Genomic DNA, 27634 nt, shown 5'->3' on the forward strand with positions numbered 1-27634 from the left:
ACAAGTTAAAAACAGTGGTCAACTTGAAGTTTGTGGTGAATCCCACACTTAAGTACACACCTAAGTATTATCTAATCCTTATTATGATGATTATTATGTGATTTCTCTCTTACCATTTTAGCTTTTGGTCTAAATGATTTATTTCATTCGTAAATCCTACTTGTTGATGGTGTTTTATTGTATAAGTTTACATATGCAAGTCTTGTGAGTACTTGCAATACCTAATCTACAAACAAAGTTGAGCACTTGTTAAGTTTCCATGTTTGTCTTAGGTAAAAATTTTGAGTACTTATAATTGTAAGAGGATACAATATGCAGTGTATATAAACAAAAACTCACAACGATACAATGTGGTGTATACAAGGAAAAACTCACAAGGATGTAACATGTGGTGTATACAAGAGAACTCACAAGAAGTGGGATCTTTCACAGAACAAAAAACTTAAATTGTATTATTGAAGTGCTCTTGCACGAAGGGAGCTTTGATGTGTGTGGCTAATCTCAAACTACTATGATGGAGGCTATATGTTAGTAGAGAAGGAATAAAGTCAAAGTGATACTGATGAATTGTGTGTTGAAGGAGTTGGCTATAGGTCTATCCACATGGGGCGCCCATGACATGACCATGCAGATCCATGTCCATAGTTATCCCACCATCCATCGTCACGGTGTAGACTCGACCCATAAAGATGGAGTAAAAATTGTTACACAAGGGTCCCACCTTGCATAGCTATACGGGCACATCTTGGGTCCGAATGTCATGACAAGGTGTCTAATAGGTAAAGTTTATCTATTCCATGTGTGGATTGTTATGCAATAACTGTCTAGTTTAGCATGTAACCTATTTGGGAGTGAACCAAATCTTAATCTAAGGCCTCTATAAAATATATGGCCTCTTAAGCCACCTTTCATTGTGAATACGAGATGTCGAGCACTACTCGACCTGCTCAACTATGACTACTTCTTATAATGAAGGCTATTGCGTGGTGGGCAATATAATATAAGGGTGGAGCATCAATTTCCAACAGGCCCCCTCAATGTCCACATGAAGATCGAGACTACTTATGTGATCTTATATCAAGTCAATGACGATACCACTTCAACTAGTCCATGCTAGAGCCTTGGAGAAGATATCTACACAATTCTTTGTTGTCCTTGACCTCCTTGAACATGATGATCTTGCTCACAAACACTACAACAAAAGCAAGCAATAGAGATGCTTATTTGCAATGTTTTATATTACGCCACTATAAGCGACATTATAACCATCACTCATGAACAACATTGATTAAAAAAATAGAATGTAAAACTTGTGTGGAAATTAAAAAAAATAAAGCAAATTAAAATCTAAAAAACTTGTCAAACATCCAAATATTTTTTGAAATACAACAACAAAATCACCAAATCATTACAAACCGATCAATATATACATAGATTATGATGATATATATATTTAATTAGTACCATCAGGTGGTTGTACAATAAGGGTCCTCACTTTGGATCAACTTCCAAGTTTTTTTGCACCAAAAAACAGTCATTTTTTCATTAAAATAATCTCACCCACTTGGGAAAAGAACTTTACATTGAGCTCTTCTAATGAAACATCACACTCTTAATCATGCACTTAAACATATGGTCTGATCAAAAATCATAAATTTCAAACGTTAAATTTTTTGTGTCACAAATATAGTACATATGGCATGTCCCAAACTTAGACAGGTAGACAATACGATCATAAAATGTTAATAACTTCCTTATTTTAACTCTAATACAATTTTCACTTTGCACACAAGGAAGGCACATATGATGGTGATCTTAACTTGATTTATTGAGTAATTTTTGCATGTAATTTCTATTTTAAATTAATTATTATATGTTCTAAAAGTATACAAAAAGAGTAGTTTTTTTTTGTATAGCACATCTTTATATAAAAAATTATGTATTTTTACTTGATTGAATGATCCAAAGATAGATAATTATGAGGACAATGTGACCATATGGTCAAATTGCATTCTTAATGGTTAGATGTTTCGAGATCTCTATTGGAAATTTACTTCAAAGTCTAAGAGCAGCTGAACATAATTAGTAAATTAATTATAGAAATTCTTCTTTATGTGATTATAATGCAATAATTTTATGTGATTATAATGCAATAATTTTATGTGAGAAAGTAGTGCTAATCATGGTAAATATATTAAAAAAAATTGGTTTAATTTGAGTAAGAAAAGGTCTATTTTTGTCCATTTTATGTGAAAATAGCTCTACTTGAGTAGTTTCTTCTCTTCCAAGCCTAAATCCAAGTCTAACTAGGCTTGGTAAAGGAGGTTAGGTAATGTACCAAACCTAGGTGGAGACCCCTTAGGTGGCCATGCATGTGGCCATCCTACACATGGCATGCAAAAGTGCCATATTAATGTGCCACCTTACTATGCCACCTCAACATTGATGACATGGCATTCCCTCTAACTATGCCACCTCATTATTAATGACATGGCATGCTACCTCATTAGATGCCATGTCACATGCAATAACATATTATCAAGGAGGGAGAGTTGCCACCTAACTCAAATTACCAGATCATTAGTCTATGTCATCAAAACATCCACCATGGATATATCACACCATCTTGAGTTGGTGCCACTTGTCACACATGTGTATGCCATGTCAGCATTTCTCTATGTCACATCATCAACTCGTTTCATCACCTCCCATGCATGGATGCATCCATTCATAGTTTCATAAAAATGTAAAATATATATATTTAATTTATAGATAATCCATGCATATATATGTAAAATACTCTTACGATATTTATTTTTTAAATAAAAAATATATTATTGCACCTGCATAATTTTTTAAAAAAAATTAGCTATTTGTTAATTTATTATATATATATATATATATATATATATATGTATGTAGGTATGTAGGTATGTATCTATGTATAGTTTTAAGGTATATTTTTTTAGTTCTTTTTTAAAATTTTAAAATAATAAATTTTAACTTTAAAAAAATAAATAACATATATAAATTAAATAATACATTATTTATAATTAAAAATAACTTTTATGTCTTCTTTAAAAAAGAATATTTTTTAAGAATTATTATTTTAAATCTTTATTTTTTTAATATCTTATTAATAAATTCTTCCTATTTTAAAAATTTAACCAAAGATATTGTAAAGATTTAATTAAAATTGGGCCTTTCCAACACACATTGCAACCGAATGTGGTTCGATGGTGACCAAACTTTGCAAGAGTGAGGGTAAGGTGGAGTACACATAGACACTCTTGCAAAGTTTGGTCAACATTATCAGACCACAAGAGTGTATATGTATACCCCACCCTCACTCTTGCAAATTTTGGTTATCATCGGACCACATTTGGTTGCAATGTGCACTGGAAAGGCCCAATTTTCAATGTGTTGTGGCCTTAGAGAGCCCCCTAAAAATTAGGCCTTTACAATGCACATTGCAACTAAATAAAGTCCGATTGTGACCAAACTTTACAAGAGTAAGGGTAGGATCCACATATACACTCTTGAAAAGTTTGGTCACCATCGGACCATATTTGGTTGCACTGTGCATTGGAACTCCCTAATTTTCAATGTGTTGTGGTTTTAGAGAGCCCCCTGAAAATTGGGTCTTTCTAATGTACATTGCAACCAAATAAGGTCTAATGAAAACCAAACTTTACAAGAGCGAGGGTGGAGTCCACGTATATACTCTTGCAATGTTTGGTCACCATTCACCCACATTTGTTGCAATGTGCATTGGAAAGGTTCAATTTTCAATATGTTGTGGCCTTAGAGAGCCCCTAGGAAATTGGGTCTTTCCAATCCATATTGAAATCGAAAAAGGTCTAATGGTGACTAAAAGTTGCAAGAGTGATGGTGGGGTCTACATATACACTCTTGCAAAGTTTGGTCACAATCGGACCACATTTGGTTGCAATGTGCATTGGAAGGGTCCAATTTTCAATGTGTTGTGGCCTTAGCTAGAGAGCCCCCTCAAAATTGTGGCTTTCCAATGCACATTGAACCAAACAAGGTTTGATGTGGTGACCAAAATTTGTAAGAGTGAGAGTGGGGTCCATATATACACTCTTGTAAAGGTTGGTCACCATCAGACCACATTTGGTTGCAATATGCATTGGAAAGGCCCAATTTTCAATGTGTTGCAGTCTTAGAGAGCCCCTTGAAAATTGGACCCTTCCAATGCACATTGTAACCAAATGTGGTCGGATGGTGACCAAACTTTGCAAGAGTGAGTATGGGCTTCACATATACACTCTTACAAAGTTTGATCACTATCGGACCACATTTGGTTGCAATGTGCATTGGAAAGGCCCAAATTTCAATGTGGTGTGGCCTTAGAGAAATTTGGGCCTTTCCAAAGTACATTGCACACAAATGTGGTCGGATGGTGGACCAAACTTTGTAAGGGTAAGGGTGGGATCCATATACACACTCTTATAAATTTTGGTCACCATCCGACCACATTTGGTTACGATGTGCATCAGAAAGACCCAATTTTCAATGTGTTGTGGTAGCTCCCTAAAAATTGGGCCTTTCCAATGCACATTACAACCAAATGTAGTTGGACGGTGAATTAAAATTTATAAGACTAAGGGTAGAGTCATATAAACTCTTGAAATTTTGGTCACCATAGGACCATATTTGGCTGCAATGTGTCCAATTTTCAATGTGTTGTGGCCTTAAAGAGCCTCCTGAAAATTGGGCCTTATGAACGCACATTGTAACCAAATGTGGTCCAATGGTGACCAAACTTTGCAAAAGTGAGTGGGGCTCACATATATACTTTTACAAAGTTTGGTCACTATAGGACTACAATTAGTTACAATGTGCATTGGAAAGGCCCAAATTTCAATGTGTTGTGGCCTCCTTGAAAATTGGGTCTTTCTAATACACATTGCAACCAAATGTGGTCCGATGGTGACCAAACTTTCTAAGAGTGTATATGTTGACCTCACCCTCACTCATATATTTTAGTCACCATCGGACCTTATTTGGTTGCAATTTACATTAGAAAGGCCCAATGTTGTGGCCTTAGAGAGCCCCTTGAAACTTGGGCCTTTTCAATACATATTGTAAATAAATGTGGGCCAATGATGAAAAAACTTTATAACAATGTATAAGTGGATCCCACCCTCACTTGCAAAATTTGGTCATCATCGGACTACATTTGTTTGCAACGTGCATTGGAAAGGCCCAAATTTCAATGTGTTATGGCCTTAGAGAGGCCCCTAAAAATTGGGCCTTCCCAACACACATGGTAACCAAATGTGGTCCGATGGTGACCAAACTTTACAAGAGTGTATATGTGGACCCCACCCTCACTCTTACAAATTTTAGTTACCATCGGACCATATTTGGTTAAAATGTGCATTGAAAAGACCCAATTTTCAATGTGTTGTGGCTTAGAGAGCCCCCTGAAAATTGGGTCTTTCCAATGCACATTGCACACAAACGTGATCCGATGGTTATTAAACTTTGTAAGAGTGAGGGTGTGATACAATTTTGGTCACCATCGGGCCACATTTGGTTGTTGCAATGTGCCTTGAAAAGGCCTAATTTTCAATGTGTTGTGGTCTTAGCCTTAGAGAGCCCCCTGAAAATTGGGCGTTTCCAACGCACATTGTAACCAAATGAGAGAGAGAGAGAGAGAGAGAGAGCTTTATGTATAAGTTTTTGTATATTATTTAAACTTAAACAAGGGCCATAACTCATATAGCCTTGAAATGAGGATACCTACATATCCCGTTTCGACAATAGTTAGGCCCATAAGGGGGGTGAGAGAGGAAGTGGACCATCCTAGGATAATACCCTCCCTTATAGCCAAGCTAATTTCCAAGTTCGAAGGAATGGGAGATCCCTATAACAATTGCTTTTAAGCAAGTTTGTATAGTAAAAAGGGTGACCGAACCTAGAACAAAGATATATGCTTTTGGCTTAACCTTGGAAAGTAACGCTTTTCGCTGGTTTAAGTGCCATTTGAGCATAACACAAGGCTATTTGGAGATATACAGGTGATCTCTTGGAGGACCCTAATATGTACAGTAAGTAGTTTGATTTACATGACTATCACCACGCTAGATTTAAGCTATTCCGCTAGATTGGTGAGTCGATTTATGCAAGCCCCAAGGAAGTCACATTTAGATGCAAATAGGAAGATAATGAGGTATATAAATTCCTCGATACATTGTGGACTTTCCTATGTGGCTGGAATATAGGTATAGGTAAATGGGTATATAGATACAGTAGTGTCTCGGATATAGGAGATCTGCTAACAACTTTATGTCCTCTTTTGTGGGAGTGCTCTGTTGTTAGCTACTAGAGCAGTAAGAAGCAACACAATTGCTTTGTCAAGTAAAGAGAAGCTGAGTACAGGGGATGACACTACTATGGGGTAGCGACATGTGAAGTAGCTTGGTTTCAAAAGCTACTTACAGCCCATGGATATGGCAATTATCTTTTATTGTGACAACATGAGCAACATATACTTATATTTAATAACCCAATTAATTATGCTAGGTATTCGTCATTTATTGTAACAACATAAGCAGCATAAAGTTGTCCAGTAACCTAGTGTATTATTATGCTAGGACAAAGCACATTGAAGTGAATTATCATTTTGTGAGGGAGAAGGTTCTAACAAGTGATGTGGATTTGGTCAATGACCCATAATCTTCCAATGCCATGGTTTTAAGAAGGACTGTTATTGCGTCCTCCTCTTCTACCCCAGTGCATTAATGTGTGAAAATTTGAATCTTTAAGCGTATCTTATGGTTTTTTCCTTTAGCCCTAAAAAGCTTTTCCAATTCATCCTAAGCTTCCTTTGATGTTTTTTTAAAGTCATTAATGTGACATATGATTAAATCTCCTAAACCAATTTAAATATGGCTAATCCTTTTTCATCTCTAATTGGGTTAATTTACATCTTCCATTGCATTAATCTCCCATTATAAAAGGGTTACATTGGCATTGGACACTCCAATTTCTAAGACCTCTCTTATTCATTGCATATAGAATCATGGCAACATCCTACCTCATTGAAAAATGCAATGAATACTTGGGAAGTGAAACTTAATTGAGAGAGAACCTATGGGGCATAGTAAAGTGGGAGAAAGAAGTGTCCCATGGATGAAGAAGTGAAGAATATATGGGGCACCCATGGATGAACAAGTGAAGAATATATGGGCGGGAAGAAGTTGAAAACATTGGGAAGGTAAACATGTAGGCTTGCACATGTGCGTTGAGTAGAGGCGGGTGGAGTCGTGGAGCGTTGAGTGCTACTTTTCTTGCTAGGATGGTGGAGGGTGTCTACTTGCTTACGCATGTTGAAAACAAAGCAACATAATAATGACAAAAACTCAAAATTTCACAATTCCCAAATGAGCATAAACATCATCCATGAGAGTCATAAAACAACCTTAGAGCATCACAAAGCAAAATTCAATCCATTTGCAAAAAACAAGAGAGCTACATCTACTCAAATGCACTCATAAAGAGTAGAAAATAATATCACAAGTTCAAAAAAATGGGTGACTACAGTTCATGTTCTTTGCATGGATCCCAATCTCCTATTCGTCAAGGACAAAGCAGTCATCCCAAAGCATCTCTTCTGGATGTTTTACCTTTGGAGTGTTCCATCCAACAAACATCACCAAATTTAGCATGTTGAGTGATAACCTATTTCGAAACTTGTCTTTGATCTTGTTCATTTTTTAGAATCCCCTCTCACATGCAACTGATGAAAGAGGCAACACTAGTAATACTCGCCAAAGCTTCATTGTGCATGGAAATGATTTCTTTTGTTCTTTATGATTGCAACAATCTTGCCAAGTTGCGTGTCTATCCCTACTCTTGAAACAATTCCTCATTCTTGTTATGAAAGACCTGTGTTCCCCTCTACACTCCATCTCATCAATAAATGGACATGAACCTTGCCTAAAGTGTTCACATAGAGTTTCAAACCATCCTCTTATCAAGACACCCAACTTTAATAAATGCTCATCATAATCCTTTGGACTTTAAAAAATTGGTACCTCAAAAAGATTAAAATCTATCTTGAAACAATCCCATAATGCTTGAACCAAGCTTCTAATATAATTTTGAGCCATTGAAATCAAATGGTTTACTATGCCACTAACTGTTAGATGTGGATCCGTTGCATCACCATCATACATTGGTCCCAAATGTAAATAATGATAGTGAACAATACATGTGTATCTTGAAAGCTAGGCACCCCTTTTGAACATGTGCCATCTATAGAAAAGCTCCAGTGTGCTTCGTATCAACTCTAAAGCTATTCCCAAGAAATGTCATTTGAAGGGTTTCAACAATGGATTTCAAGTGGCTTCCAATGCTAGAAATGTCAAGGTGCTCTTCTTGGATTTTACAATTGAGGACATTGAGCTCTGTACGTACATTAATAAAAAAATATAGAAGAAATTGTACCTTATAGTTGGTGAGTGATGAGTACAAGTTTGCTTCCTCGCTCTTTATAACTATGAGCTAGCAGAATTTGTACAATTATGGGCATGACTTGTCCTTTGGAAAGCCACCTCATATCATGCATTTTTAGTAGTCTTAGGTTCCCATTTCTACTAAGACCAAAAGCCTTCACCACTTCAGCAAGAACTCCATGCCATTTGGTAGATTTGCAAATCCATTCATAAAGTCTCCTACTCTTTGAAGATCTTGAAGGCATCCCTAGCTGCAAGTGACTCCTTCTATGCTATGCAATGAAAACTCACTGGATGAGGAATGATGTTCTTCAATCTTGTAACCAAACCTATAGTAGAACCTATCATCACACTTGCTCCATCTGTAGCAATACTAACCATTTTAGGCAAAGGTAACTCCATTTTCTTTAGGAAGGTTATTAAAGTATCATACATAGCCTCAGTTGTACCATTCCTAGCTTGCAAAAGTTCAACAAACTTTGTAGTCACCAATCCATTTCCTCCTTTCCTAATGAAAAAGATGTAAACAATCAAATATTAGTACATGCTAATGTCTGTACTTTCATCAACCTGAATGGAGTAGAATGGACTATCATTGATGTCCTTCTTTAATCTATCCCAATAGACTAATTTGATTGCCTTTACAAATTCCTTCCCTGCATCTGTACTTGTATAAGCATATTTGGTGTCCTAAAAAATATTACATTGGTAATGAAATTCTTCAAAAGGTAAATTTCTCTTTACAACATACCATGAAGTTTGCATGACTGTGATAATCATGTCCTTCTCCTCATTTGTCATAGTTGCAATATGCTTCACCATAGGAATGACATAACTTTTCTCATGCTCTTGCCACATTACCCTTGACTCACGATGCTCTCTTGAATTACCATGTACCTATAGAGCATTGTTTTGCTTTGTTGAAGCCCGTTCTGATTTTGCAAAAGGATTGCTCTTTTGAGAAAATGTGCACCACCTACATCTCAGTCTTTCATTACCATCCTTATCAATGATTGGATAAACCCAAGGATAAGAGATCTTCCAGCTTTTTAAAAATACCCTTTGATATTTTCTTTTTGCTGTTGTTAGACTAAGAGTCGGCTTCCTAAACAAGATTAAACTCCCCTAATGAAAGACTACACAATATATAAAAGGATAAAACCAACTCCCACCCGTGGAAACACCCAAAGCCATATTTACTATGATGTTAAAAGATATGATTAAAGGAAGAAACAAAGAGCTTAATGAATTGCTAACAATGAAGAGCCATGATGTTAAAGACAAGAGATCCATGGAAACACCCTAAGCCATGATGTTAAAGGCAAGATTAAAGGAAGAAACAAAGAGCTTCATTAATTCCTAACAATGAAGAGCCAAAAGTGAAAAAGTGATGTTCCTTCCATTCCATAATGTCTTTTTATACAAAAACCTAGGGCTAGGGCTACCCCTAACCCTAATCCATCAAGGCCAACACTTGGGCGCCATCCATGGCCCTTTTTTGCCACAAACAAGGTCCCAAAAGACCATAGGCCCTTCCTAGATATCTACATGCCCAATTATTATGATTATTAGTATTTGTGCTAAACGTGCCTCCTACTACAAGGCAAAATAGGATGCAAGGGTACACCATTATTGTCCATAGCCCAAGATAACTCATAGGGTATGGTGTCTTATCAACTACAAATCCTTTTAAGCAATAGTTTTTCTCTTACTTCACTCCTTCATATCATATAGGACTTGATATAAGATAACAATCTATCAACTATGAATCCTTTTAAGCAATAGCTTTTCTTTCCTTCCTAGTATATAAGAATTGATATAGTAGTACCAATTTTCTTCTCACCCAATTAGGGTACCTTTATTGTCATAAGGATCTACCTTATTTATGAACAAATTGTCCACAAGGCATTAACATTTTTTGCTTTCTTAAAAGAATAAACAACAAATCAACAATTATCAAAGCTCACTACCTCTTCATGACAGTAGAGATTCTTAGCACACAATCTAGCCATCATGAGATAAACATGTGACTCGTCATCTAATCCACGATAGACTCCATGATAGACTTATGTTTATGTCATAACTTTAAGATAATTCAAGGTTTACAAAAAAAAAAAGAAGCTAAGATCTTAGATATTCTAAAAAAATGTAGATGCTATAAAATAACTTTTCAATAAAAGCAAAACACGAGTGCACACAAAAAAAATATAAAAAGCACAAAAAGAGAGATTCTTTTACAAATTGGTAAGACATAATGTTCCACTAAAATTTGTAAAAGAGAGATTCTTTTACAAATTGGTAAGAGATAATGTTCCACTAAAATTTGAGGTCATCATTACTCTAGATGATGTACACACTTGTCATGATGAGAGTACCTAAATGATAACTATTGGGTCTTAAGATACTACTCATTTAGATTTAGCACTCATTTAGATTTAGCACTTGTCATCATTACTCTAGATGATGTACACACTTGTCATGATGAGAGTACCTAAATGATAACTATTGGGTCTTAAGATACTACTCATTTAGATTTAGCACTTGTGTAAGGAAAATGCTTTAAAGTCCTTGTATTTCAATCACTACAGTGGCAAAGGGTGATAGTGTGAGAGGGAGAGAGGAAGGAACTCCAAACACTGCTAGCTAACCATCACCATTCTAGAGCATAGGTGGAGAGAGGAAGATCATTGGTTGACAGGGCATACATGGGCTGGCAGGGCATAGAGAGATAGAGAGAAAGGGTGCTACTGGCCACATTGCGAGTTAGTAAGATAGAGAGGTTATGATTCATGGAGAAGCTCTGATGCTTGGGTCTTAAGTAATGTCTCTTAATGTTTTGAGGGTTGCAAACTTGGGTAGCTACTAGTAGAAATAAAGTTCTTGAACATAGATGCCATTGCTATGGGCCAAATTATGGGATCCTATATATGACTCTTCGACGTTATTTGCACCAATCCATATATGACTCTTGCAAACTTCGAGATGTGGACGCATCTTGCTTGGAGTTATTTAGTCAATACTTCTGATTAGATAGATTGAGCTCTCCTCTAACAATGTATCTCTAGTCTGACATATAGTTGTTTTAAATATATAGATACGATGAGTGACCACACCCGTAAAGTGAAGCTGGCGATCATCAAGACTTTGCTACGAGGCACTGGACTTTCTGGAGATACACTGTCAGAGGCCATGGCAGATTATGTGGAGATGGATGATGTGGGTTTAGACGGCGCCATCGAGATTCTTGGGAGATTCAGTATGCCCGTACGACTTAGAGAGGGTACATCCTCCCAACCACATGCAAGAGTGGAGACTTCTTCTCATGCACACACTACAGCGCATCGGTAAGCTTCTCGATTGATAAAATAGTAATGTCATCCTTTTTTTACATATAGAATTCTTAATATATATATCCTTTTGATGTCTTTGTTTGCTTAGGACTCCTATCCCAGGTACATCACATCATAAGAGTCAGCGGGCTTACTCCTGATGTACCTCCTGGTACTCAGGTGACACTTGATTCACAGGCTAGTGGCCGTTCGTCTCGTAGGTATATCTTTTATGGCGATTACGGATTAAATATCAAGTACTTTTTAAGAACTCACATCTCAATATATCATATGTTTGTATTGCACGTAGGCGTCAGAGCGGGGCAGAGTAGCACACCACCAGTGCCCCCACTAGTGCCAATGTGCACGTGCACTGGAACTTTGGGTGTCACATGCGACATCACGCCTGACGGCGGGGGTATCCTTCAGGTCGGAGCCGGCATCGCCTTCAGACGTCGGATGAGAGACCTTTGCATGTCTTATCTACAGCAAGTTCATATACCATGGCAGTAAGTATTATTTAACATAAAGAATATGAATTATAGTTTTTTATTTGAATTACTAACTGACTTTATTTTGCAATGCAGCGATCAACTTGAGGATGATAAGAAATATGTCATCAACACACTGGGGAGACGGAGTTTGGGACAGGATGGAGTCGGAAGTGGTTGCTGAAGCAAATGTGCAAACTCATGAGTCATCAACACGACAATGCACGGTAAGTAGAGAGAGAGAGAGAGAAATGAAACAAAATGAAATGCTATATTTACGTCTTCAAAAGGCCAAAATGACCTATGAGACCAAAAAGTTACCACCAGAGAGCTCTGATACCAATTTCAGGTAGTAGAACAGTGGTACTGATGGTTTGCTTCTACGGAACAAGCGTGAGATCATACATATCTGTGGTCTCTCAATCTGCGTTCATGAGGCGGCTGACAAGCATGGGGCCCATACTGCTGTCGCATACATCAAAGCTGGGGTGACCATAGTGTCATAGAGAGAGAGAGCAGAGCTAGAGCAGCAAATGGGTAGCGTGGGGGGTGCTGCGGCGGCTAAGGGTACTGCGGGTACTCACTGAGGGTGCTGCTGGAACTACTGCCACGAAATGCTAGAAGACTGCTAGCTTCGATGGTCTACTGCTAGGCCAAGTCGATCCAGGAAACAATGCTTGATTGCGGGTACTAAAGGTTGAGATGCTGATACTGGGGTTGAAACGCGAGATAGAAGCCTTGGTAGAGGAGGGAATCGAATCCCGATACGAACTTTCTTTCAGAACTTGAAGCTGAAATTACCCTATACACAGCTAGAGCAAGAAAAACGAGTCTGAGGGGAATCGAACCCCGACACTAGCCATATGAGGCTATCACCACAAGACTCCCCACCACCCACCCTTGTTAGTAAGTTTTCAAAAGAATAAAAATCATGACTTCACAATGAATTATTTTGAGATTTAATCTTACCAAACATAGGTTGATCTGTGAGTTGACACGTAAGACTAATAGTCCTCATCGTCATCTCTGAGATTAACCGTCATTAAAATTTTATCGTCATCTCTGAGATTAACCGTCATTAAAATTTCATCTTCATTATCCTTGTTGACTTCTTCGAACTCCTCCATCATTAAATCTGTGTTGACGTTCATTTCCTCCGTAGGCTCGACATCCATTGTTTCTTCCTCTTCAGTGTCTGTAGTGTCAGAGTCTGGATCGTTTGTCGTTCTCATCATCCACAATGTCATCATGATCGGAAAGAAGAATTCTACACCTCTCTTACATCGATGTGTCTAGATTCGAGGACGTAATCAATTCATCCTGATCCGCTTTCTCAGAGTCAACGCTATCAAACAAGTGTCAACCTCTAGGTTGGACATGCACAACTTGCCACCATGGATGAGCATCTGTATTCTTGTAAAAGAACGCTTGCTCAACATGAGTTGGCAGAATGTAAGGCTCTTTTGTTGCACGCAATAACTTCGAGGAGTCGACGGACCAAAATCCGGACGGTTCTCTTTTCATTGTGGCATTATTGCCTTTATACTCGGCACGAAACCAATCCACCTTCAAAACCACCTGTCAAAATACACGAATCAAAACTTTAGAATTATGTATAGCTTCAAGAAATCTACATGTCATTGTTGCATGAAGAGAGATGTCATTTACCGGCTTGAAGATACAATACGATACTTCATAAATGCCGACTATGGTTCCCACGTAACCAAGTTCACTGTCGATAAGATTTGTGTCTCTTGAACTTGCACGTGATAATTGCTTGAAAGAGGCAACAACGCAAGAATCTTGAGTTAGACGTTCCTCGTTAATAGATTTTATCCGAAGATGTTGTCCACCATAAGCCCACATGTTGGTATACATTCGAGCCTAGACCAATAAATAAATTATTAAAAAAAATGAGATTCATTTGTTTAGTTCAGAGTTTTCAAAACCCAACAAGTTACCTGTCTTTCACACCCGATCATAAACTCTCTTTGTTCCGTTGAGATTGGCTCATGATCACTAACCGCCCGTTGCATACGGGTGTATAACCAATCCATGAAAGTAGGTACGTCCCTGTCGTTATTTACATTGGTTTGATGTCTGGATCTCCTCTTTTTACGTCTGCCAACTCGTTTGCTTGGAAGTTCCTTCTCGTACTCATCAACGAATTATTGCATGCATTCGCTATTATAGATAATGAAAGTAGAAATATCCAATTTATCTTGGACCTTAAGTCGAAAAGGGACTCCCTTACCGGACAATACCTCGTCTGACATGGTAGAAGACGACTCATTTGTCCATACGCGTGGAGCTTCAGAATCGGTTTTCTCAAGGTATTCACAAACGTAATACATGCATTCTTCAAGCATCCATCCCTCCGCCCATAGAACCCTCTGGTCTTGCTTTTTGACGTACATAACCTTTCAATACTCCCATAAATCTCTCGACCCAAAACATCCATCGAGTGCTCACAACACCAGCGAGCTCTATCTCGTCCACTAGATGGATTAGAAGATGAACTTGGATATCAAAAAAGGAGGTTGGAAATGTCTTTTTCATTAAACAATGAAGCTCTAAATAACGAAGAGAGAGAGTGTGCACTATGCATGTGTGTATGATATATATATAATACGTCCATATGTGTGTCGGGGAGAGAGAGTGTGAGTAATAGGTATATAGAGTCTAACTTTCATTTAATTTAAAGTTTCAATTTCAAAAATTAACAATAAAAGAGAGCTAGATAGCACTGTTTACCATAATTTAAAGTTTCAATTTCAAAAATTAACAATAAAAGAGAGCTAGATAGCGCTGTTTACCATAATTCATGTTCGTTTACGCCCGGTCTGACTAGTCTCCGCAAAAACAATGACAGCACCGAGTACAATCACAATTGCAAGGAAGCAAGCGGCAAAGAGAGAGAGCAATACTAGATAGAGCTAGAGAAAGAGAGAGAGAGGCGCTTATAAGAGTATGTATATATATATTCCCATCGGTATAAATCTGTTTTTTCCCGTTGCACGGGCGTCGCATAAGCGACGAATTGCTTATGCGACGACGTCGCTTAAGCGACCATTTTGTTGCTTATGCGATGGCTTAGAAATTTTTTTAAAAATCTCTTTTAGGCTCAATGTTGAACCCAAGAACTTGACCCATTTTAGAGCAAGTGATTTGGTGTCATGTATAGGAATACCATCCTCATCCAAAATATTCCCCACAATCACTCTATCATCTTTATTCTTGGAAAGTTTAAAAAACCTATTGTCAAGTTTTTTTTTTTCTGAATAGATTCCTTCTAGCCCAATACTCATGTTCTCTAAAACATTTATCTTCCTAAGCTTTGATGCTGGCCTGACACTTAAAATACAACTCAGTGTCATCAGAGTCCAGCCCTAAAGTCTGTCTTTTCAGCAGATCCTCAAGCAATGCAGACCATTTTTTTAACTCACCTCTCCTTTCCTCAGCCCTCAGTTTACCCACGGCTCTAATGACTCCTTGCATCTCATTGGCAAACTGTTTCCATGAACCCACAGCTTCCTTTCTGCTTTTTAATTTATTAATGGCTACTTTAATATATTCCACAAAAAGAGGGTCTTTCAGAAGTAAATTATTCACTCTCAATTTCCTTGTTGGAAAATGAGATAAGTCCATATCAGTCCCATCAAAATGAGACCAACCCCACTTTAGAGGGAGATGGTCAGATAAGGTAGAGCTGCATTCCACTACCACCCTCAAAGTGTGAGGTACCCATGAGGCCTGCTGACTAAAGAAAACTCTAACAATTCTTGATGAGGAGGATAAATATTGGAGGCTAAAATAGGTGTGTCCCCGTTTGTCTCTCCAGTCCCCAAGACACCAGCTATCCTTAAGCCCCAAGCCCCTTCTAAGATCATCCCACTTCCCTTTTTCCTTCCGTAAGAGAACAGTGCTACCACCACATCTATCAACAGCTCAAGGACTGGAGAGAGACTTGATGACTCAGGTGCTGGAGTTGCTGCATAGTGAATTATGCTCCACATCCCACTGATATTTTAGTTTGGATCAAGGATTGGAGAGAGACTTGATGACTCAGGTTGTGCTGGAGTTGCTGCATAGTGAATTATGCTCCACAGCACTGATATTTCAGTCTGGATCAAGGACTTGAGAGAGACTTGATGACTCAGGTGCTGGAGTTGCTACATAGTAAATTATGCTCCACAGCCATTGATATTTCAGTTTGGATCAAGGACTGGTCTTGGAATAATGGTGTCAAATTAAAGGAAGGCAAAACTGGGAATATTTATGCTTTAATGAGAAAAGGGGATGCTAATGTTATGTACTGTAACAAAATATGGAATATAAAGTGGAGTGCTTCTAGCTGGAAAAAGAGATGGCACTTGATATGGAACTGTTAGGTCCCTAGGAAATTTCAAGTCTTTCTGTGGAAGGTTTGCATGTGGGCACTGCCTATTGGTTATAAGCTACATAAAAGAAACATGGCTAGTGGCATTTGCCCTAGATGCATGTCCTCTATAGAAGGTGGCAACAAGCATGTGTTTTGGGAATGCCCAGCCTTAAGGAGCACTTGGTGCAAAATGACTAGGTGGATACAAACGGGTTTGAATATGCAAACCTTTTGGGAGGACTGGCTACTTGGGAAGTGTTGGGCAGTTAATGATGAGCATAGTGGGTTGGTATTTAACATTGTCAGAACTTGCACTATATGGGAAATCTGGACTAGCAAAAATGATTTTTTTTTTGAAGACTACATGTACATGATTGCAGGATACTAAGCTGATGTATAAATGTATATGCATGTGTTGGTCTGTATGTAATGTAAATAAAATTAGGTCTTTGGAGTTGGATTTGCTGATTCAGAATCTGCAGAGGAACATGCCTTGATTATTTCCCTGTTTTTGGCAGAGCTTCATGCATACTAGGGGTCTCTCCCTTTATGTGGATTTGTTGGATGTAGGTGAGGTGTTGGATTGAGAAGAAAAGGCCTCCAAGATTTGGTCCTAAAACTCATAGATAGTACCGCAAAGAAAAACAATTGGATCATACTTTTGTGGCTTTTATTGAGAACCCAATTGGCACTAGACTAACTGTCAAGGTGTCAAAGCATGGAGGAATGTTGGAAAAACAATCTTCCCGGGGCTGCATTGGTGAGGCCATCATGGAGGCTTGCTTATTATTGGGATATCAAATCTCATGGGATCAGTCTAGCTTCTTATGTGTGTGAAGATGAAAGATGGGAATTTCTTTGTAAAATCTTGAATGAGATAAAAAAGGAGTAGATAGTTGTGTTTGTGGGGGTGATGCATGACTGAGTTTGATAGTTTTGTTCTTGGGGGTGATGTATGACTGATTTTGAATAGTTAACATAAATATATTATTGATCCAAAAAGAGAGAAAAAAATGAATATATATTGTGGGCTATTTAATTAGAAATAAAACGCTTCTTTTTGATCTCATTCAAAATTTTATAAAGAAATTCCCATCTTTCATCTTCACATAAAAAGCTAGACTGATCCCATGAGATCTGATAGTCTGGTTTTGGGGGTGATGTATAATGTATGACTGGTTTTGGGGGTGATGTATGATGTATGACTGATTTTGAATAGTTAATATAAATATTTTATTGATCCAGATAAAAAGAAGAAACGAAATAAAACGCTTGCCATAGTTAGGAAAAGACGTGTAATTCAAACTTCCAACTTTACTATGGCGTAAGCTTTCAAATCGTGTAATTCTAAGTGGAGCCTGTGATGCTGCTATCCATGGCTTCCCTCTTTGCAGTCACCTCCTATTATGCTTCTTCCAGACCAAACGCCTTTGTTTCTGGGAGTACACAGATAGCAGTGAACGGAGCTCCCAGAGATCGCCTCCTTCTCATTCGATCGCAGCATTCTTCAGCTCAGGCAATGAAGGGGGGGCCTCTCTGCAACAAGAGGGAGCTTCTCGGTGGCCTCCTGGCAGCAGCGCCTCTCTTGATCGCCGACGCTCCGGCCTCAGCTGAAAGGCCGCAGTTCTACGAATTGGAGGGCTCCGAGGGCCTCAAGGCCCTAGACATCCGTGAAGGTTCTGGAAGAACCCCTCAGCCTGGAGATAAGGTAAAGCCCTCCATTCATGGCTATCCATTCTTGATCAGAATGGCAGCATGGGTACTCAAGGATTGGTATGCCATACCATCCTTTCAATACATATCATGGCGTGATTTGCATATCATAGTTATCAAAATGGCAGCATGGATACTCAAGGATTACTTCGTCATACAATCTCATCTATACATAGTATGGCATCTCTTGCACATGGCTTGGGTTGTAGTGGCAGTATAAATACTTAAGAAATGATAACACGTGATTTCGTCATTACATCGGAAATTTTGGATAGGGTTATATATAGATCAGTTATGCCATTCCATTTCATCAACCTTTATCATGACCTTGCTCCTTTGCATGGGGAATGCAAAACAATACGCTCAATTGTAATTTGTTTCTACAACATAAGACAGTGGACATCATATTTGTGGATAGGGGGGTTTCAGAAAATGATATGGTCATTACACAATGCTAGTTATATATCGACACGTTTGGATGTCACGGTTATCAGTTTATCAGTATCATACTTAAGGATCAGTATGTCATATCATGCCATCATCACACACCATGGCATCATACTATATACAGCATATAGATCAATGAACCTATGCATACTTTTGGATGGGGGTGATATAGATTTGTATGCTAGATTTCTTGTGGATAAAGGGGATTATGGTGGGAGATATGGATCAGTATGCCCTGCCATCATATCAACATATACCATGACAGTATACCTTTGGATGGGATATAGATCACTATGTGTTGTCATTCCATCTATGAATGCCATGATGTTATAGTGTTTATGGGGAGGATTGGGTATAAGATATAGATCAATATGCATGCCATTTCATCAACATGTGCCATGGCTTCATATGCATGGATTTAAAGATTTGGGTGAAAGATAGGACATTTATATGATGCATTATGTCATCGACACCATTGAGGCACACTGAGGAAGAGGTCCAGATGAGTAGTTTACATGTGTACAACGGCACACCACTGGCTTGGGTCTTTTATTTGTTTGGAATTGATGATTAAAGTACTGTTGGAAGGATGACTTCAATACATGGCCTCATTGCAGAACATGCACTTCTTTTCAGGTTGCAATTCATTATTATGCAAGGCTTGCAGCAAAGCAAGGTTGGCGCTTTGACTCCACCTATGACCATAAAGATAGCACGGGTGCTCCGGAGCCATATGTATTTACCATTGGATCTGGCACTGTAAGGTTCGGCACTCTTTACCCCTCTCTTGCTGTCGTGATCCATATGTACAAAGATTATGTAGGTTACTTCTAAAGCCTAAGACCTATCTTTTCTAGCTACTGATGTTGTCAGTTCATACGCATTTCAAACCCTTTCCTCTACTTGAAAAGGACATATGGTGCCTATAGAGCCATAGTACTCAAGAGGATTGCCCTCATAAAGGGCCCTCACAAAGGATTGGGAATAACTCTCTTCTTTTCTTCCACTCCTACGGGGACTCTTTTGGCATTATCAACTTCCAGGCTGTTTTTACCAGTGGTGGCCGGAAGCTGTCCATATATGTCTCCAGAATTCAGAGAGAATAGGCCCTGGCATACCCTGGGCCAGCCAATGTTGCTGGGTGTGAGGAATGAGGCGTCTCTGGTGGAGCTGAATCTAACGTGTGAGGCAGGCAGTGTATGCAAAGAAGGAGAAGCCGGATGTAGCTTACAAGCTTAGGTCCTACCAAGGACACTCCCGTTGGTCCTACTGCAATCGGGCCAGGTGCCAGTTGTCTCAAATTCATAGGGTCCTTTGCAACCTCCTAGGGAGAATTCAGGAGTGGCAAGTGTAAATCATGGAAGGTGGAAAAAAACATGACTTTTCCATCACCATTATTGCCCTCTCTAATTTGTGAAGATGCTATATGCTCATTCTTTTTTGGGCTAGGAAGTAGACTTCTCTTCTAGGGATGCCCAAACTTGGTGCAATGTGGCTGTGCCATGGACATAATCTCTATGAGGAGAGAAGAGTTAAAACCAGCGTTACCAGGAGCGCAATCACACTTGGAAGATGAACAAGATTAGCTTGAGAAGCTGCCCGTTGCTAGTCTCTCCCCTGCCTTATCCCCATTGAGCTACCCTTACCCTTTACCTGGCCCCTTGAGCTGCCCTAGCACTCTGCCTGCCCCTCAGCCCCTTGAGTTGCTCCATTTTTGTGAGATTGCCCCATTTGCCAGACTAGAAAAGACAGCGCGATATCATCGATCTTTTGACACCGAATTGCTACCTTCGCGTTGTCTTTCCAACTTATGCTTTGCTCATGGTGATCCTCCTTTGAAATCATGGTGATGCTCCTAATCTCATAAAAAATTGCTTTGTCGGAATCCCTGACCTTGCTCGCTATTGTAAGGGTGCACGACCCTCCTTCCCTTGCTTCTCCTACCCATTGGCACGAAAACCCCAAGGCCCTTCTTCCCTTCTCTTAACCCCGATCTATAGCCTTATCTGCAGTGGCCATGCGCAAGGCCATACTTTTACTCTCTTTGTGTCAACAAGGTGCAAAGACCGGCTCTCCTCTCCTCCTCGCATCGCAAGCAATCAGGGCACACATCGTTGCCTCTTCTATCTGTCCCTGAGCTGCCCCAACCGCTAAGCTACGCTAGCACCTTGTGGTGCCCCTCATCTCCCTGATATAGCCCAATGGAAACACAATGCGATTAGACCAATCCGACCAAAGTGGGTTGCCCATATCGCGCTGTTTTTCCAGACCCCAGAATTTCCTGATGTATGACCCTGCTTCCTCACAATTTCTTTTTGTTGGATAACACAACTTCCTTAAGCTGTCCTCAAGCCTCACAATTTCTTCTTGGTTGTACAACCCTTAGTTACTGATAGCTTTTAACTGCAAAGAGATGGCTTCAGGTGATGAAGGTGATCCTGTGACAAAAGAAACACCAGCAAAGAGACTCTTTGGCTTCCTAAAGCTTGCAGGTGCAGAAAGTTTATTTAATTGCTATAGGGAATCTTTCAATGTTAGATTTGAAGTGAGTTCAATAATTGATCACTTCAAGGACTATTATGAAGAGGAGATGCAAGCTTTTTGTGCTTTGACAGATGATAGTATAATTCTTATAGAGGGTGTAAGGTTTGATCATCTAAGCATGTTGTCACAGACAACTTCAGAAAAGGTCAGATTACAGAAAAAGTATGACTTACTTCTTGACCATGTGAAGGTCACTATGGAACATTGCACATTATATAGTAGAAATGCAAGCTTCTTCAGCATCATGTGGCTTTTATTTTCTATCTTCATGTAAAATCAGAAATTGAAGATGTTGAAAGGAATAGTCTAGACAGTTCTAGTGTCTAGCATGTAGGATTTCTAGGAGATATTCAAAATCAAGAAGAAATTGTTGTAGAAACGGTCATGGATAAAGAGAAAGAAGCAATAATGAGCAGGGATTTTGATGCTGCAAATTTTAAGGCAAGTTTAATTCTTTCAGAGTAAAAGGATGTTTCTATAGAGGATTCAAAGAAGGAGATACTTCTCTCATGCCTACCATCCTTCCCACTAAAAGAAAATAAGAGTTTTGTATTACTAACAGATATCCAAAAGGTGTTGAATATAAAGGAGGACTATTGTATTGGTTTAATTGTAGTGGATGTCAAGTTGCATCAAATTTTTTAGATCCAGATGCCACTGATGAATTTTCAGTGCTTGATACAAAAGCAGCAGGTGACAATTTCATCAGTGCACCTAAGACTATAGAAATGTGCATAAAAAGGTTTAAAGAACAAGAAGACACTTTTCCCACAAAGGAGGAATTTGAAGCTATTCAAGACAGCATGGGAATCTCTAATCTAGGAAGGGAGCAACCAAGGATTCCATGCTCAGAAGAAGAGATACCTCCACAAGGTTCAATTGACTTGTGAGAGGATATGCGACTTGTTGACGATGAGAACAAAAGGTATTATAAGAATAAATACACAACATTTTTTTTGAAGATATTTATTGTTGTAAAGTAAATTTTTTCTTTGTTTACAGTTTGAGATAGCAGATGAAGATGGATTCCTCGGTCGAGATGGAGGTAAACGAATTTTTGTTGAGACTCAACCCTCAGCCACTATATTTCAAGGATACCTCCAGGCGTGCTGATCATTTACCATGCAAATTATTCAGATGATCCATGCATTCCATTGATGGCCTTAAAGGTTTTGTCAGCATACTTAGGATACAAAAGGATACAGCACAATGTAGAAAAGATAATGTTGATAGAGGAGGAGGGAGCTATTACACAAAGTGGTCTCACAAATTCACAATGCTCCAGACATCCAGTACTGTGGGTGACATGTGATTGGAGTTTTTCAGTTTTTGTGCAATGCCCCCCAAGGGAGACTGTACAGTTGAAGACAACAATTTTAGTGGGGGAGAATGTGACTCACCTGCAGATTAGGTAGCAGCTAGGCTAGATAGCGTGAGCAGTATGGACCGTGTTTGGACAGGTAGTGTCATGTGCATCATGTTTGTGAGTGCCACATGTAGATCTGAGGATAAGCCATCTCTTGTCATGTGCAAGAATTGCCATGTGCAGAGAGAGAGAGAGAGAGAGAGAGAGAGAGAGAGAGAGAGAAATGAAATGTTATATTAATGTCTTCAAAAGGCCAAAGTGACCTATGAGACCAAAGTTACAACCATGTGACATCTGATACACTGTCTGGAAAAGAAAAGAAAGAACTGAAGGTAAGTATCTAGCCCTACAATACATCAGTAGGGATCATCCGGAAGCAGCAACTAGGGAGAGTGGGAAGCTAATGCTACTAGTCAAAATGGGGTACGTGAGTACATGGATACATGAATACAGCTGGCCTATGAGAACAAGTAGACCAGGAACTGGAAAGGACAATGTGAAAGAGTTGTGAACTGGCAGAGTTGGGCACTCCTTTACGAAGGGGAGATGGGGTTGCTCTTTGCCAGAAACGAGCTTGGGAAGGACCCCTTGTGGGCTGGCTGGAACAGAGCACCAAAGGCAGGTCGGGTGCGTCCAGAGCAGCCGAGACATATACATGGTAGTTTAGGACGGTTCTAGGGTTTAGCAGATCTTTTGCAGAAGTGACACAGTCATTAAGTGAACATGTAGGAATAGGTTAGGGTTTTTACACCATAGTTCTGTTAGAAGTCATCTCCTGTCTATACATATACACCAGGGCCTTTGTTGTGGGTGTGTTCGCCCTTATTAGGTGTTTTCTCATTTTTCCCCTCTCTCCGTATTTCTCCCCATTTTTCCCTATTTTTCTTGGCATGGGTGGCTGCCCTGTGATGGCAGGAGTACCCAGTTGCTGGCCGACTGCATGAGAATGTTTGTGTTCACATGTTGGAGCTGGCCGACTGGTCTGGACAGGTCGTGGACCTTCTATGCTGGCCGACTGCTATTTGCAAGTCGTGGGCTCTTTGGTGTCTTGTCGGCTGCCCTACAGCAGGCCGACTGCTGTTGGGGGGCCATATAAAATGGCTCCCAGCCCCCTTGTCACTATTGTATTTCTGGGATTCTTTTGTGTATATAGAGCAGAGTTACACGCCTCTACCTCTCTATCTCTTGTGCTGTTATTTTTCTGCATTGCGTTTTGCTCTTGTGTTCCCAGATCTGGTCATCATCTCCGCTGCGTATTCTGACAAGTTGCACACTGGTGATGGAATAGGTTAGTTTGTGAAGGTGCCGGCCTATGAGAACAAGTAGACCAAGAACTGCCAAGGAAAAAGTGAAAGAGTTGTGAACTGGCAGAGTTGGGCACTCCTGTGTACGAAGGGGAGATGGGGTTGCTCTTGCCAGAAACGGGCTTGGGAAGGACCCCTTGTGGGCTGGCCGGAACAGAGCGCCAACAGCAGGTCATGGGTGCATCCATAGCAGCCAAGACAGGTCCCCTTAATGTGGCCCCCTTGGGCTGTAGGCAAGCCCTTTAATAAGGATGCAAAATGGGTATTAAAACTCATCTTAAGGTCCTTAAGCAGTCTGACCATGCAGACCAGCCAACATCATCCCACTCAGCCCTGGCAAAGAGGAAATTGCAAGCTTCTAGTGCCAATGAGCAGCCTGCTGACAGCCAGAAACAACACCTTCTGCAAGCAGCATTATTCCATCAATCTGGAACTGGCTGGAGGAAGGTTGTGCCTTATAATTGTTATTTCAGAAAAATCCGTGGCTAGGTAGGCCTATTTCATAAAAATTAAATCTGTGAGCCTATCTCATGTAAAAAAGGTGCGAGTCTATAGGCGTGAGCGTACATCCGCGAGTTTGCAGGTGTGAGCGTACATCCGTGAGTCTGCAGATGTGAGCCCACAGGCATGACGTGAGTCTAGCTCACCAGACTTGTGTAAGCCTATTTCATGCAAAAAAGGCATGAGCCTATAGACGCGAGCCCACGGACATGAGCCTACATTTGTGAGCCTAGCCACATGCATGAGCCTAGAGATGAGGCTTAGGTTCCTTGGTTTAAGCAAGTGCACGAGTGCACAACGAGGTAAAGTAGGTGCATTGAGTGAGCAGCCCCACAAGTAATTAATCAAGTGGGTGAAATGAACCCGAAAGGTTTTTTTTTGGGGTTGGGGGGCGGGGGGGGGGGGGCACTTTGTCCATTGGAACCCCATGGTGTGCAATAGTGGGTGAGTTAAGTGATTGTTTTCCATTGCTTGAGATTCATTATGTGTCGTTAATGTGTTGAGAGAGAGAGAGAGAGAGAGAGGCCTCATGTGTCTCTCAACCAAGTGAGGTTTTATTCTTTGCAGGTAATTCAAGGGCTTGATTTGGCAGTACAAACAATGAAGGAAGGTGGTGTTCGCCGTGTTATCATTCCTCCTTCAAAAGGCTATCAAAACACTTCGCAAGGCCCGATTCCTCCCAATGTAAGACTGCCATCATGTTTATTTTGGTAGGGCATCGAAGGTTGTTTGCAATTTTTTGCTTACATAGTTAATTAAACTGAATTGTTCACACAATCGCTTTGATGTACTTGAAAAACCAATAGTCTTTAGTCGTGTCTCAAACTCCATGGGGCGTAGAGATTACCTCAAAATTAGTGTGTATACATAAGCATGTACACATGTGAATATGTGTAGTAATAAGGGTAGGATATCTAATGTACTTGTCCGTGATCACGGCATTCAGGACCTGTATAGTTTGGGTGCCGTACATAGCATACTTTCCCTCCTCAAAGAATAAATCCTTCCATTAGTATAAAAAGATAACATTTGCTTGGGAGTAGATTACAACCCTCTGAAGAGGTGGCACATGCACACACACACACACACACACACACACACACATCCTTCCACTAGTATAAAAAGATAACATTTAACCAGGAGTAGATTACAACCCCGAGAGTGGTGACTTAACAGAGCAAGTCTCGCACAAGTATCTTCGTGCTTGTCTCGCACAAGATGTAACTTGTATGATGTAATGAAGTACAGATGTTATAGTAGTCCATTGATGCCAAGTTGGGGTGGGGGTGGCACTCATTGAAGATTTGCAAGACTTTGTGAGTTGGTTTTTTCCATGAAGGCAAGGCAAAACTGCTAGATCACTGCTGCAAAGCGTTGCAAGTTCCCCTCTATATACTAGTCAAACTTTAAGTCGAAGATCTCCTCCAAGCTGCAGATGGAAAGTTCGAGGCCTTGTAAACTTGTGTCCAGCCCACCCAGGTAGTTCCTCATGGCCTCCGCTATGTATAAAAAAAGTAAGGGGCTGGCGGACTGAGTGGGAGATGGAGAAGCACTCTTTTTTTGCACGCCGTGGATGAGGACTTGGCTGTGAGTTGAGAAATAAAGACCTCATACTTCTCTCAAAAAGGTGGTTGGAAATCCGCGTGGATCATAGTGTACACTAGGAAGGCCCAATCTACCCGGTCATAGGCCTTCTCTAAGTCTAGCAAGGGAACCGCTAGGTCTTGCTGGCAGGTCTGTGCCATTGCTGTGTATCCTTCTGAAAGGTAAAGATGTTGTCTAGGTGCTTCTATGTTGTTGTTAATTAAGTGAAGTATTAAGATCTTACGGGCAAACCTTGTTATAGTGGTATAAGAGCATTGGCGAGTGGAAACTGTCCTAGAACCTTGAGATCTTGGTGATTGCTTGATTAAAATCAGTGATAGTTAAGAGCTCGTCTCCTATGACTTCAGAGAAATTGCGCTGCGAGAATGCTCTTCTTGAAGAAAAGCTAGAAACTTAATGAGGAAAAACGATGAGCTCATAAAATCAAAGATTGGCATCATCTGAAGCATGGAAGCAGGTTGCAGACACTAACAAGAAAGCTCTCTACAAGGAAACGTTTGTAAAGTTGGTTTGCAAGGACAATGGGCATACCGTGAGGTTATAAATTGCTCTTTCTTATAAGGTGAATTTGGGCATGATCTTGGATTCATCTAGGTATATCTTTATGCTGTATTAGCGGACATGAAAATTTCACATTGTGAAGTTTTTGTCCAAGTTGCAGCTAGTTGATATTGTGTTAATTCTTTCTATCTTTAGTGGTGCATATGCACTATCAACTACCTTTTTGTTGTAATAATTATTTCTATTTGTTATTATCCTTGGTGCTAGGCTTCATTATGGCTGAGTCTGCCCTGTATCTCCAGAGCTCTGACAGAAACTCAGTCCACAGACCTTTATATGAATGTATGCTGTGTGCGCTCGGGGGAACGTGTGTGTGGGAGCATATATTGATACCAAGTTCTACACCCACTATTGGGCACTGATGACATTAGTAGGGATGTCATAGTATCTAGTCCATACTATGCATGATATAGTTGATGGTTTATTGTCTTGTGGATGACTACCATGAGGTTATAAATTGCACTTTCTTGTAAGGTGAATTTGGGCATGTTCGTGGATTCATCTAGGTATATCTTTATATTGTATTAGCAGACATGCAAATTTCACATTGAAGTTTTCGTCCAAATCGTAGCCAGTTGATATTGTGTTAATTCTTTCTATCTTTAGTAGTGCATATGCCCTATCAACTAACTTTTTGCTGTAATAATTCTTTCTATTTGTTATGATCCTTGGTGCTAGGCTTCATTATGGCTGAGTTTGCCCCGTATCTCCGAAGCTCTGACAGAAACTGTATGCTGTGTGTGCGTGTGGGGGGGGTGTGTCTGGGAGCATAGATTGATACCAAGCTCTATACCCACTATTGGGCATTGATGACGTTAGTGGGGATGTCATAGTATCTAGTCCATACTATGCATGATGGAGTTGATGTTTTATTTTCTTGTGGATGACTACCACGAGGTTATAAAT

The 27634-nt window shown here is 39.7% G+C and overlaps 1 protein-coding gene and 2 pseudogenes across 4 annotated transcripts in view; 1 reads left to right on the top strand and 2 right to left on the bottom strand.

Annotated features, from left to right (window-relative positions):
- Positions 1 to 7601: 7601 nt before the first annotated feature.
- Positions 7602 to 9251, bottom strand: LOC147627736 (uncharacterized; annotated as a pseudogene).
- A 3992-nt stretch (positions 9252 to 13243) lies between these two features.
- Positions 13244 to 13830, bottom strand: LOC147627737 (uncharacterized; annotated as a pseudogene).
- A 4129-nt stretch (positions 13831 to 17959) lies between these two features.
- The window catches only part of LOC147627738 (peptidyl-prolyl cis-trans isomerase FKBP17-1, chloroplastic-like), a 61212-nt gene continuing 51537 nt past the window's right edge, over positions 17960 to 27634 (top strand). Inside the window, exons 1-3 of one of the 4 annotated variants that reach the window (XR_015268383.1) lie at positions 17960 to 18395; positions 19484 to 19611; positions 25130 to 25246. Coding sequence is in view for 3 of the 4 variants with exons in the window: in XM_086815119.1 (XP_086671245.1) it covers positions 18051 to 18395; positions 19484 to 19606; positions 25130 to 25246 (585 nt within the window). In the remaining variant the exon portion in view is untranslated. The remainder of the gene's footprint in view (positions 18396 to 19483; positions 19612 to 25129; positions 25247 to 27634) is intronic. The other 3 variants (XM_086815119.1, XM_086815121.1, XM_086815120.1) reach the window with 3 other exon arrangements.

This window comes from Cibotium barometz, chromosome 20 (genome assembly GCF_041138505.1).
Source record: "Cibotium barometz isolate CiBa-2024 chromosome 20, ASM4113850v1, whole genome shotgun sequence".
Lineage (NCBI taxonomy): Eukaryota > Viridiplantae > Streptophyta > Polypodiopsida > Cyatheales > Cibotiaceae > Cibotium > Cibotium barometz.